Genomic DNA, 13,965 nt, shown 5'->3' with positions numbered 1-13,965 from the left:
TGGACAAGAGAGAAATATCTTCCTATGAAGATTGCACCTGTCATACTACAGCAAGCAGCCTTTGGACAGGTTAAAAGTGAGGTGGTGGAGAATTTCCTTAAGTGCATGTCTGAATCTGAGCGCTTTGTGTTTCAGTCATGGCAGTCAGACTTCAGCAGTGTTGACAAAGAGGAATTGATAGAGATTCTTGATAACCACAGTTGCAGACGAATGCCCACTGCCAGCAATGTAAACGAAATCCTCCAGGAGCTTGCACACAAAACACTTGTCCAAGAGCCTGCTTATGTTATTGAACAGTGGGCCAAAGCACTCAGTATCATCGGGAACAGCTTCCAGGACCTTTCTTCAGTGTATGAAAACTTGCAACCAAATGCAAGAAAAGTTTTGAAGTCCATTGTCTTTCCTGAGGAAATGAATGTCCATCAGAAGGACATTCAAAAGTACGTTAGCACGTATATCAGGAATGCAGATTTGCAGCATCTGTCCTTGTTTCTAAGGTTCTGCACAGGTTCAGACCTGTTCCTGGATAAGAAAATTCTTATTGATTTCACAAAGATTCAAGGGTTTCTCAGAAGACCTGTGGCTCACACATGTGGCTGTGTCCTTGAGCTGTCAATCTATTATGATAGCTATCCAGATTTCAGTGCTGAAATGAACAAGGTTTTGGAGTCTAATGTATGGGTCATGGACATTATTTAGTTTTGAAAGTGGTGGAGGTAGAGGGTGGAGTTCCACAGTTGAGGAACTCAGAAAAAAAAGGAATTAAGATGGCTATTTAAAGTAACAAGTTGCCTATCAAGATCTAAGTAGATGTTTTAAGGATTTCCCCCAAAATTTCCTTGTCAGGGTTTAAGGTTTTAGAGATAACATTTTGCCTGAGTAATTCCCAAACTTTCTCCAGATGTAATAAAACGGGATCAACTGTTTGTGATAGGTAAATGTTGGTTTGTGCAGCACAGCTGTTGGTTTGTTTAAGGGTAGGTTGTCAAAACTCAACAAGGGAGATATTCTACCACACATGTACAAGTTCTGCATATCTGTTAACTGTCAGGGGAGCAGTCAAAATTCTATCTCTGGAAAGCCATGATGCCAGACAACAAAATGTAGCTAACTTTTGTTATGCCATAATTAACATGTTAATTGTTAGCTGACATAATAAATCATAAGAGGTAAAGTGAAAATTACTGTAGGAAGTATTTAGAAGTTCACAGCCAAAATAAACAAAAATAGGAACTGTTTATTGTTATTGTATCTTTTTATGAGACACAACTATGTTGACAGTTGCACTTGTTACATTGCATCCATATTCATAATAAAATCGTTTTCTAATTTCTTTTTCTTTTTTGCACATTGGATTTCTTTTGTGGAAGGTTATAAAAAGAGTCTTCTTTTTTGTTTTACTGGACACAACTTGGTAAATTCCTTTATCTTAAACTTATTAAATGCACTATACACCAAGGCAAATTTTTTTTAAGCATTTGTGATTTATTTTTGGGGATGTCAAAGTAATGGATTGTTCTTTGTTGACAGAATACAAAATAAATACATTTTGAATAAAGTTTAGAGTCTGTTTATGATTTGCTGTTGCACTGTAAACAAATTGATTGGCCATAATACTGAAAAACATGTATATGTCAAGAGTAAGGACAACATTTGTACTCTTATCAAATTAATACCAACTGCAAACAATAGCATATTGGTTATCTGTTACTAATAACATGATTAAAACATTGCTTGTACATGTAACACTCCTGTCCATATATCAACAGTTTCCCTGAACAAGTAAGGCTAATAAAACAGAGAGCCTGCAAATGTTGGTACTATTTAGTACTGTTTTGAACAGGAGGCTAGTATTTTCCATTAATAAATAAGATGAAACATAGAAATTAATAAATTGACCTTGACCACAACATTGAAGGAAACTAAAATGTTTAGTCTTTTTAGGTAAACCATGGAAACAAATTGTAACTCATTCATGCATTTTAGTTTTACAATCAGTGTTTACACAGGACATATAGACATAATATCTGACTTGTTAGATGTTTTGTGGACCTGGGTGACTTAGAGAAACTATTCCCTCAGCCCGTCACTGATCATTTGACGGAGTCTTACATAAAGATTAGTAATTTCATACACATCATCTGTCATTACCAGTCTGTGCTCAGTCATGAGTTCAATGCATAAGTGAAATACATCAACATCACAGGGAAAGTCCTTGAAACGACATTCTTCTATACATATTTCCAGCTTTGTTAGATTAGCAGTCTGTAAAAAGTTTGGAATCCCATACAGGTTGGGAACACCATGCATTAATGTGGGACGACCAGGAGGAGCCCGAGGATTATTTGTAGATCGTATACGATGGTCATTCCATGTATGGACAACTTGATCCAGCTCCACCTGTTTGATAAAAAAAAAAGACGGGAAAAAAATAAGAAAATAGTTGTTAGAAAACAAATTCATGCTTTTGTATTATTTGTAACTTATTTCAAATTTGTGTGCTGAAAGCAAGAAGTAAATTTATAGTACCTGTATTGTTTGTAGGAAGCAAAACTGGATCAGTGATTTGTCCAGAAAGCTGTCAGCAAAATAGCCATCGGCTTTAAGCTGGTCGAAATGGTCCATCCAAAACTGGGCACATTCACTTCTTAAAGTGCACCACCATCACTCTATCCTTTGATTTCTTGTACTCGGACCGAGAATAACAGATTCAAAACCATTTTCATTCTCGGTGTTGTGCAGAAATCTTTGCATCGCTGCCACATAAGTGTTCTCTGTGCCATGATCCATTCGTATCTTTTGTGGAAATCCATTATACTCCATCACAGCATCAATGAAATAGCCAGCAATAATGTGAGGGTCACTATTAGTCTTATTAGCTTCTAGCCAGATCATTTTCCTTGAAAAGCCATCTATTCATCCATTAATACATATCCCATAAGGCTTTAATTTGTCGTACCCATCGATGTGCCAAACATAGTTTGGTCCCCGACTGACATATAAGCGTCGTCTCAAGCGATTTTGTGCACGCAGGTCAACCCCATTGGGATCCAATAGGCGCATCAAAAGACGTACTGTTTCCCTGTCAGTGACTATGCCAGCCATCCAACATTTCTGGTGCATCCACCTGTAGCCGTGCTGTCTCCCAGATCCATTTAGTTGTTGCTCAATAAAAGAGGCCACTTCTGCAACATCTGTCTTATTTTTTCTACGCCAAAGGCGCTTCTTTTGAAGTCTTCTCTCCAGCGTCCGGAGACTTAATTTAACATTATGGGTTTCTTCCAAAACTCGCAAGATTTCAAGATTAGTAAAACCACTTCTGAAGTATTGCTCAATGATATTATCAATATCCATTTCTTTCTATCAAGTTGAGCATATCTCAAGCTATAGGGCCAACTCAAGTTATCTCAAAATAATGAGATAGTATCTCATTATAATGAGATAGTATCTCAAAATAATGAGATAGTATCTCAAAATAATGAGATAGTATCTCATTATAATGAGATAGTATCTCAAAATAATGAGATAGTATCTCATTATAATGAGATAGTATCTCAAAATAATGAGATAGTATCTCATTATAATGAGATAGTATCTCAAAATAATGAGATAGTATCTCATTATAATGAGATAGTATCTCAAAATAATGAGATAGTATCTCATTATAATGAGATAATTTTTTTTTTTTTTTTTTTACAGAGTGGCGGAAACGGGCTTCCATAGGTTACACCTTCCTCCTACGATTTAAACAATATATTTGTTACTTTCACCGTGTGATCTAAAACAAATTGTATAAATATTTTTCAAAATTTCAACTGAACCATCTAAAATGAGCATTTATATTTTTGGAACTCGTCAAATTCAAGGCAATTACATCGGATAAGAAAAGTTAATGAAAAAGATCGCATACATTATAAAACCATCTTATTTTTACACAAGTATTCAAATTTGCTTCACGATCCAGGTTTCCGTATTCAAAAACATGCTGTGTTAGTATTACTAATTTTAATTCTGTAATAATAAAATGATTACAGTCACACACCACAATAATAGTTTGGTTCAGATTAGGTGTATTTTATTTGCAAGAGCAGTCTTTTTGTCCTTTTAAAAATTCAACTTTAAGAAGCCTCTCGCTGATTGGTTATATTTTGACATCCTAATTCTCTGTCCAATCAGAACGCCGAAATTTTGTTGATAGAGTAAAGTGGAAAAACAGCTGTCTACAAGGTGCACAACAGGACTGTTTCAAACCTTTCCGGAACTTTGGAAGCATCGTGTATGTTTAAAGACCTTCTTTTTCTTCGCAAATTTTATTCACCAACCTGTACTTGAGGCTGTCGCGGTTAACATTTGGTTTTAATTCGTGGCAAACGCTAACAAGCTAGCAATAGCATTGTGGCTATCTGTAGATGCGTACACAGCGGTCGATAACAACTCCCTTTTTTAGAAATGGTGTATGAGGCTTTGTTCGAAGACGTCAGTTTAGTAATTTCTTAGTGTCTGCATTCGGCTCGGTAAGTAGTTAAAAGCTTGCGTTCGTAAATCTAGTTGACCTTAAATTAAGAGGAGCTAGCTGGCTCTGTAGCCAGAGCAAATGTGACGACGTGTTGTGTGAGCTGTTAGCAATGGAGCAAGGACGGGGGAGCGTCACCGAACCAGGGGAGGCGCACCTCATCGCCTGTCTGCCTTTAACTTATTAAAATAAAACAACTGTTATTTATCGGCATGTACGTGGTAGTGGTAAAAAGAGACCTGTTGTAGTCTACAGTAATTAAAATAGAAACCGAATATTTTAAAACAGCTTCTACTAATTCATTTCTGTGGGCCCTTGAAAGGTATAGATTCTGCTAATATATTTAATAGTGCCTCACTTGTACAATAATTCACCGGATTATTGTGCTGTAAATATAACGGGAGTGTACATCTATTTAAAAAGTCTTTGTTTGCATGTCATCTCGTGTCTTTATGTACTTTAACGCTGCATTGTGTGCATAATTATGCGAAATACACATTTTAAAACGTATGTTTTTGGAAATGCGTGTTGTGAAACGTTAGATTTAGGCTTCTTATGTATTTAGGTTGACATTTGTTTTCCAAACAAGATTCATGGGAGAACAAATAAGACATGACAGGCCTGCCATTTTGTCGTAGTACATAAGGTATATGTCAAAATCCACCGCCCTATTGTCAACTGTATATTTCACTAGTATTTTATAACTATTGTTGTAAAAGACTTTTAAATAATGTTTAAGGATATCTAGGTAGTATTCTCAAGGGAATTTTCTGTTCTGTTATCCTCTAATGTGCTTTATTTTTTCTGTTCCTATATGTCAGGATAGGAACAGAAAAAAAACAATTTGTTTTTGTTTTGTTAAAATGAACTACTACTTGTATCGTTTACTTTCACCCCATTGCTAATTATCACATTGTGCTTCTTTTTGTTTTGTGGGAGCATGCAGTAATGATCAGTTTTCCTTTAAACAATTTACATGTTTTTTTTTCCCCAACAGAAATATCTCAGCAAAAGATCTGCATAAAAGTCCACAAACACTCATTCTAAACTTGCAGTGGAAATGGTAAGCCAGTATAAATATTTAAATTGACCTTACCAACTTTCAAAGAAACATTTGTAAATAAGAAGTGTAGTTCTATAAAAGGTATCCCTCTGTTGCTGTTGTTATATTACACTTAAATGTTAAAAATCATTAAACTAATTTTAATACAACATGAAAATACAGTTAATACAAAACTGACAAACATGTTGACAGTTGTTGCTACTAGTAGTTATGCTTTGTATTTTTAATTATTATTTTTTTAACCTAGTCTAGGTTGGTTTAGTTAGCTTTTTTTTCCTTACAAAATTAATTTGAATATTTAATTTGTTTTTGTGATGTGATATTTACAAAGGAAAACCTTAAGGGGGACATACTTTTTCCACAGCATTTTTTATCCAATACAGTATCAGTTTAGATACATTTTGTTTTGGATTAACATTTTGATATTTTTCCAGAAATGTATGATGCATTTGTGATGTAAACTTAACAAATAAGTTTAGTTAGTTTTTTTTCCTTGCATGTAAAACAATTTTTCTATGTGGTACAGCAATGATGTTAACAGTTGAAATATATTATTAGGTCTCCCATATCTTGTTTATATTTACCTCAATCAGCTTTTTATTCCCTCTATAAATTCCTTTTCCCATTGGAATTAATACATATGTTGCATATTGCTTAAATCTGGTTTCTATCTTATGAAAAGGGTGTTTTCTTGTTAACCATGTTGCACTTATGATTGGTTGTGTTACTAAAGGGTCCATTCAGCTTTTTAGGATTGACCTCGTAAAATGGTCAATGATGTTTAGATTCACAAATGACATTAGCCAGCTAATATTTCCTATTGCTAATGTTTCTCGTAGTCTTGTTTCTTTTCTATTTTGCTAAAGTTGATTTAATACAACCCTTCAATGTTCTGTATCACACTTCTGAATTCTAGTATTTTCTTTATCGTCTTAATAGGTATGACTGCTGCCACTATCCTGTGTGGAAAAACATCGATCAAACAACTATACACATATGCTAAGTGAGGATGGAAGACTCTTCCCACTTGTACATCTCTGAACGTAGAGACAGGGAGGATACACAAGAACAACTAGATATCAGCTGGGAGCACTTATACTCTCACAAGCTCCCCATCAAAGCTACAGATAAAAAAGCTTTTGTGTGCCAGCACTGCAACAGATGTTTTACCTGCCAACAAGGCTTGGAACGACACATGCATGTTCATCATCCTTGCAAATCTCCAGAGAAGATATCCACAAGTATGAACAGACAGCATCAGGAGGGCAGGGTCCCTGATAACCAACTGCATCCTACAGTGAAGGAAAATGCCAACCTGACAGAAGAGGAAATACCTCAAGCGCTACTAAGTGATTCATTTCAACAACAGACACAGGCCATAAAAACTATTTCCACTACCGTTTTGGAAAATAATGGAGAACAGGCAGAGCAATATATGCTAGATGTGTCTAGTAATATTTCAGAGAATCTTAGCTTTTACATTGATGGAAAGATATTATCAACAAGTACAATAAATAACTGTGAAATGGAAATCCGCTCCGGGTCCTCAACTTTAGTTGGAATGGACACCCTAATTTTGGGCCCTGCCCAGATTAGCCAAGTTTTACACACAGATGCAGAAGCATCTGGTCAACAACAATCCAAAAGAAGAACCGCCACACCACCTCTCCTACCACAGATTAAAACTGAACTGCAGTCTGAGGTGGTCATGTCTTCATCCTCATCATCACTTCTGTCTTCACTGATTGAGAATCTGTTCCCTCAGAATACAGAATCAGAGATTGTTCAGGAGGAACGCACTGTGTTTCTGTCTCCAAAACTTAAGCAGCTTCTTGAGAAACAGGAGGGTTTTAAACCTACAGTTGCCCTCATCACTGACGGACAGAAGTCTTCATCACCTGTTTCACTCACTGTCCTACCTTCTGGGACTGGAAAGTTTAGGAGAAGAACTGGCTCTCCCACTGGGTCCTCACAGCAAATTCTTGCAGCAAATGAAGAAACGGGAGAGCCAGATCTGTTAGATTTGGGTGATGGAAGTAAAAGACAGATTGATGCTCAGTGTAACTCGCCTGTCCAACAAACAGGAAATGAGACTAATGATGCAACTCAATCTGTAGCTGTGCCAGAAGGGAGTCCTGTTTTGTCAGAGAGTTGGGCCCCAGCGACTGGTGGTAATCCATGTAACCAGCAACCCCTGGATCTTTCTAATACAGTCAAAAGAAATGAAGATGAAGCATCAGCTGATGCTGCGCTAGATTTGAGTTTACAAAGAAAAAGCCCAGGTGAATTGGGTTCAAATTCAAATGTGGCGGAAAAGGTCTTAATAAGTAGTGAGGAGCAAATGATAAGCCATGTGAATCCAGAAACACCTGTAGTTACAGACTTGACTCTTGTAACAGGTTCAGATGTTGTGAACCCACTGGAGCATGTTGCTGAGGGACTTGTTTATGGACTGACCTTACCCCCAAATTCTCTGACTCGATCACCTGCGTCACTTACTTCTCTTGCCATGGAACCATCTCCACAGTGCACCATAGCATTTGCTTCTCCAGTCACTCACACTGTACTCCCTGCTGCTCCCTCATTGATCACAGTTTTGGCTCCACCTTCATCTCTTTCCAACCCCTCAAACCAACCAATCCAGGTACTTGCCCCAAACATATCTCCAGAACCCTTGGTGATTTGCACAGAAAATCCATTAAATTCATCACAGTGTGATTTAACTACTGCATTTGCCTCTGCCAACTCTGCAAACATTGTCACTCTCTCCCAGCCACTTGACCCAACCCTGAATCTACCTAGCCACGTCTTTCTCACTGATCAGATTGCACTCAACCCACCAATGGTTGAATCTGCTCCTGTGTCAGAAGTGTCGTTCCCACCCACTGTAACCTTAAATGATTCCCTACTCAAATTAGCCAGCAGCACCGTCTTAATAGAGTGTACCATAGCTCTTGAAGCTCCAGGAAGTATTGTGCCAGCTACAGTAACTTTACAAGAGAATACAGCTGAGCCTCTAGCACCCACTCAGATGGTCATCAATCAATTAGAACAACAGCGGATCACATCTTTACCTGACCTTCAACCTGTGGACCCTCCTGTTCTTGTGTCTGCCATCCCAGAATCTGTAACCCTGACATCTAACACCCCAGTGATGTCTGATTCTCCTCCTGTGGCAGACTCAAAACCTGGTCTAGGACTTGTTAGTACAGAGCTTCCTACAAAAAAAGTTGAGGAAGTATCTGATGGGTCTGTTTCTATGTCTGAAACCGCACCTACAACACCTCCTTCCCCTCCTCCTGACAAAACTGAGGAAGAACCCTTAAATGAGACAGCAGTTGATGCAGAGGAGCAGACTTTCACCAAGAATTTCATCTGCAATGTGTGTGAAAGGCTCTTCCACTCAATGAAAGAACTTGGCCATCATGTGGCTGACCATGCAGATGAATGGCCCTACAAATGTGAGTTCTGCGTGCTGCTGTTTGGCAAGCCATCCGCGCTACTCGACCATCGATCGAGTCTTCACGGCGTCGGAAAGACCTACGTTTGTAGTGCATGTACAAAAGAATTTGTCTACTTTTGCAATCTGAAGCAGCATCAAAATGAACTGCATCCTGGGCAGCAGTGCTCATACACGGAAGAAGAAAAGGGTAAACTGAGACCTCAGAACTACAACAACACAAGTAAAAACAATACAGATCCTTCAGTCACAAAGTCACCAGAGGAATCAAAAAAATCTGTCAAAAAGGAAGAATGCGAAGTTGACATGACTGCTGATGAACTCTTTACAACAATTAAGATCATGACTTCAGATGGATGTAAGATCAAAGGGCCTGATGTTCGTCTTGGCATAAACCAGCATTATCCCAGCTTTAAGCCGCCTCCCTTTCCTTACCATAACAGATCCCCTGCAGGGTCACTTGCTTCAGCTACAAACTTCACCACCCACAACATCCCACAAACCTTTAGTACAGCTATTCGGTGCACCAAGTGTGGGAAAAGCTTTGACAATATGCCAGAGCTGCACAAGCACATCTTGGTATGTGCAAATGCAAGTGATAAGAAGCGATACACGCCTAGAAAAAATCCTGTCCCCTTACGCCACTTTGCAAAAACCCAGAATGGAGTTTTGTCTACGACCAACTCTGCTAATGGACTAAATACTTCAGTCAGAGTCAGTCAGGGAAACCGGTCCAAACCAAATCAAGAGCCACCAGTCAAGATCAAAATACTTAATAAAAGGAAGAAGAAGTTTGTCCAGAGGATTATGCCACATAGAAACAAGTCAATTTCTTCAGCAAACAAACTGTCACCTGCACAGGTAGAAATCTTTGTCTGCCCTCACTGCAACAGAGAGTTCACAATGCGCCGCAGCAGAACCAAACACATGGCCGTCTGCCCCAAAAAGCCCAAAGAGATGACAAAAAGGAAAGAGGGAGGAATCTCTCTCACAAAAGAGAACAACGAACACTCGCATCGAGGAGTTTCCCATTTAAAAGAGAAACTGCAATCCCCGCCTCGGCATAACACAAGACTCCAGACATCTGGCTCTACAAAGAGACCTGCCATTCTTCCAGTACAAACCGTCTTCTCAAGCAAACGAAGTAAAATCATCATTAAGGAGCGCATACAGCCCAAAGAAGAGGCGCCTATGCTTGCAGAAGTTCCCATTCGCACTTTCAACCCGTCTCTGCGGCAGTACAGCAGAGTGCAGCACAGCATCAAAGGAATTCCCATTAAAATCACTATTGTGAAGCCTCCGCAGAGTGTCCCGCTGACAGATGAATCTGCTGCTGCTCAGACTGAAGAAGTTGCATCTGGAGCCATTAAAAGCTGCTCCGAGCAGAAATCCTCAGCTTGAGAACATGAGTAATCCTCCAGGATATGCAGGTAAATACATTTGCACCAATAGTATAATTGATATAGAAAAGTGGAGGGTTGATTTCGTGTCTGGTGATCCATTTCTGTTGATGTGTGTTTGGGATCAGTTTTCTCAAAATTCTGAGATAATGTTGCCACGCACAATCGCTTTTAGCTAATTCCACGTGGTTACATTTGTGATGGTAGGACAAACAAGACCTTTTTCTGGTATGACTCCCAAATAAGCACAGAGGATCCAGTAGTTGTAATCATGGTGACAAAATGTTCCTCTTTGCTAGTGTTTTCTGGCTATGGGATTTCATTTTTTTTTTTTTTTCGCTTTTACCATTCTCCATGTGTCTTTGGTTGTATTTTCTATTCTTATCTTTCTCAGGGGTAAAGCTATGTGTGAAGAGCAAAGTACATAAAGCCTGATGATTTGTTATGTTTTCCATTCATAACTTTAATTCTGTATTCTGTTGTTTCAGGACTCCACTGTATGAAACACTCTCCGTTATCCTACAGGGAGAAGTACTGGTAATCACACTGGAAACCCAGTAGACCTGTAGACTGCATTATACTGTACAATAAATGACTGATTACAGAACGGATAAAACAGGCCTGTAATGCGAACTTGAGAGAATGTGTGAATGCCATTTTAGTAGCTTGAGATTTTGAGGAAAACAGAATCCTTCATTGCATAAGCTTGCTGTGTCAATAGCTTGGAGTTGCACTTGAAGTTAATCTAGCTGCTTCATGCTACAAATTGGAAAAGGAAGTAGGATGAACTGAGCTCCTCGCATTTCCTTCTTGATGGGCGGTTTAGAGAGCATGGCAGGTGGCAATCATTTCTGGCATGCATTTGCACTTTTTCTTTGTACTCTGTTGCCTTTTGGTTTCAATTCTAATTGCATGCTGTCTCTGAGCTTCTGCTCTCGCTACACAGATTTAAGATGGATTATGTTGATACAACTTCAATACTGAATCTGATTATGAACCTTTTTCTCTGAGGGGTAAGGTCAGCAATGTGAGTAAAGAAAAGGCATGTCTACTGTTCAGAAATTGTACATTTGGAGAAGTTTTTTTTTTTCTGAAGTTACAAAAAACCTGAATTTCAAACAGTAGCACAATGTAATGTAACCTTGGCCTGAACCTCATATCTTAAGTCCTACGTTTTGTAATCATTAATTTTTAGAAAGACAGTCGGAGTAGTGGGTTTTCCATAATTGCTGTGAATGTAATATTTACTGAAATTAATGCTAAAGGCATTTTTTGACGCCCAGCTGCTACTAAATGAGTTTGAATAGAATGCTCTTGTGTGCCATGAAATTTAATTAAAATGGTCAAATACAGCATGGCAACAGTGAAAGCGTATCATCTTTCAGTGTTTCTCAGATGAAGAATTTATTTAGCTGCATTAGCAAATTATAAACCGTTGTCTTATTGAAATTTACTTTCACATCTGAGCTACGTGTAATTCTTGTTCAGAGGGTATAGCATATGAACATCTTTTAAGTTAAGTGCGATAATGCGTATTTTCTCATGTATTTACAGATTGATGTAAACAAATTCTCTACAACTGAGAAATCTTGCCAGTTGATGCATTTGGACCGCAACCCCAAATAGAAGTGCTGTGTTTCTATTATGTGAAGTTAGTTGCATCTTTGACTGAACCAATCCCAATATTTGGTATCTGTGCATTTTCATCTGACTTACTCTCTTCTTTATGCTTTGTTTTGCACATCTTCCCACAAATACTTATCAAACATTTGTTTTGTGGTGTTTTGTTATCCCTACAGTGATTGAAAATGTAATATTGTTTGTTTTTCATCTGGAACACACAAGCACTTCACTTTTGTTTGTACTTTCAAAAATTGTTTTTGGCTAGGAGATGATATTCTTGTGGGATATAAAAACATTTGTTGCACAGTGTCCTAAATCAAATAGTATTTGTTTTATGTAAGATTTTGTTTCTTATATCAACTAAAGGTTTGGAAAAATAACTGCTATACAGGGTAATAATTTTGTGTGAGATTTAAATATTAATTTTGTAATCTGAAACTTGATAAAGTCTCTGCATCTGTAATTTTTTGTTGTTTTTTTTTTGGCCTTTTCAGCCCAAGCTGGCGTTTCTTTGGTTCTGGCTGAAACCTTTTGGATGTACAGAATAGATTGGGAGACAGATGCTGAACTGTGAAAAGTGCTTGTAGCATTTTAAAAATGTAAATTGAGTCATGTATATTTATTAATAACTTAAAATCATGTTCTTGAATAATTCCTGTTTGATTTGCACTAAAGTTTTTGTTTTTTTTCAAGCAAGTGTTAAAAATAAATTGAGCGTCAACTGAATATGAGTTGATGTGATTTTGTTTAGAAAATGTTTTTTGATGTGGATTAGAATCTAATTCAGCTGGGTTCAAAGAAGTGTGACATGTAACCAAAAGTCAAAATGTACAAGATACTGATTCTGATTAAATCTTTTATTGAAATGAGTGTGTCCAAAATTATAGCAGATATATTTAGTCATAGACATCATTGATGGTGGAAAAAAATACATTATTTAAAGACTGAAGACTCAAAAGAATATAGTCCATCTGTCTATAATTTGAGAGTAAAATGGGTAGTTCCTAACAATATTTAGAAGAATAATGAACATTTATTGGAGTGGTGAACCTAATTGAAGATGTACAAATGTATATTTCAAAAGCTCTAATATAAGAAGCAAAAGAGAATGATGTGGAAGAAAACAGAAATCTACCCTATGAGGAGATTTAAAAAAATGCATCCTACATGTTGTAGTTGTCTCCCTGTTTTAACACAGCTCAATCAAATGATGGCTCATTGGCGTGCTGAGTAGGTAGTTATGCTGCTTCCCAATTGCCAACTTCCCAGTAGGAAAAATCAACTGGAACTCTCTCCGAACTCAGATTTCCCACTGGGAGCAACTCCGGCTACTTCCCGGTTAAGACTTAATGTCGACTTTGTGTTTCAATATAGCCGCTCCTAGCATCAACAGTAGATTTAGTGGAAACATGTTTATTTTACAAGACACACATTGCATGTAGCGACTACAACTCTACACTGAACAAATTAGAAGTGGTGTTTGTGGAAAATAAAGCTTAAAATTATTTTTTGTAACGGGTACAATAAACAATGTCTACGGGCGTCGCCGTGTTGAAATTCCGTCTTAACACATTTTACCTCGGGTCATCCGACTTCCGAGGTAACTGGAACGCAGCATTACTACCAAAGAGAGAACTAAAACATGCAGAAAACCGGCCCTTGAGGACTTTGGACATCCAGGTATTAGGAGTTCCCCTGCTTCAACGGGTCTGATTTCAATTGATGGTTGGATTAACAGGCTTTTGCTGAACTGCTAGTGAGGTGTGTCAAAATCGAGGGAACGTCTACATGCAGAACAGTGTGCTTTGAGGACCAGGGTCGGTGAACACGGACAGAAGACACGCCGATGAAGCCAAATTATTGGTAAGTGATGGCCAACAAAGTTCAACATTTAGAAAAAATACCC

The 13,965-nt window shown here is 37.9% G+C and overlaps 1 protein-coding gene across 4 annotated transcripts; it reads left to right on the top strand.

Annotated features, from left to right (window-relative positions):
• The first annotated feature begins 4,095 nt into the window (after positions 1 to 4,095).
• Positions 4,096 to 12,928, top strand: prdm2a (PR domain containing 2, with ZNF domain a). 4 transcript variants are annotated; one of them, XM_032571689.1, is made up of 4 exons: positions 4,096 to 4,514; positions 5,511 to 5,576; positions 6,516 to 10,466; positions 10,925 to 12,928. In XM_032571689.1, exon 3 carries the CDS (start codon positions 6,586 to 6,588, stop codon positions 10,435 to 10,437), a length of 3,852 nt encoding a protein of 1,283 aa, XP_032427580.1. In that variant the 5' UTR covers positions 4,096 to 4,514; positions 5,511 to 5,576; positions 6,516 to 6,585; the 3' UTR covers positions 10,438 to 10,466; positions 10,925 to 12,928. The 4 variants fall into 4 exon arrangements, with proteins under 4 accessions (XP_032427580.1, XP_032427571.1, XP_032427597.1 ...); XM_032571680.1 differs by having other exon boundaries at positions 4,098 to 4,276; XM_032571698.1 differs by lacking the exon at positions 4,096 to 4,514 and adding an exon at positions 4,521 to 5,159.
• The last annotated feature ends 1,037 nt before the right edge of the window (positions 12,929 to 13,965 follow it).

Source organism: Xiphophorus hellerii, chromosome 1 (assembly GCF_003331165.1).
Source record: "Xiphophorus hellerii strain 12219 chromosome 1, Xiphophorus_hellerii-4.1, whole genome shotgun sequence".
Classification (NCBI taxonomy): domain Eukaryota; kingdom Metazoa; phylum Chordata; class Actinopteri; order Cyprinodontiformes; family Poeciliidae; genus Xiphophorus; species Xiphophorus hellerii.
Note: the sequence above shows the minus strand (reverse complement) of the source record. Positions and strands in the feature narration are given on the sequence as shown.

Excerpts from the sequence above, each read along its gene's own strand:
- prdm2a (XM_032571689.1), top strand. The coding sequence starts at position 6,586 with ATGGAAGACTCTTCCCACTTGTACATCTCTGAACGTAGAGACAGGGAG.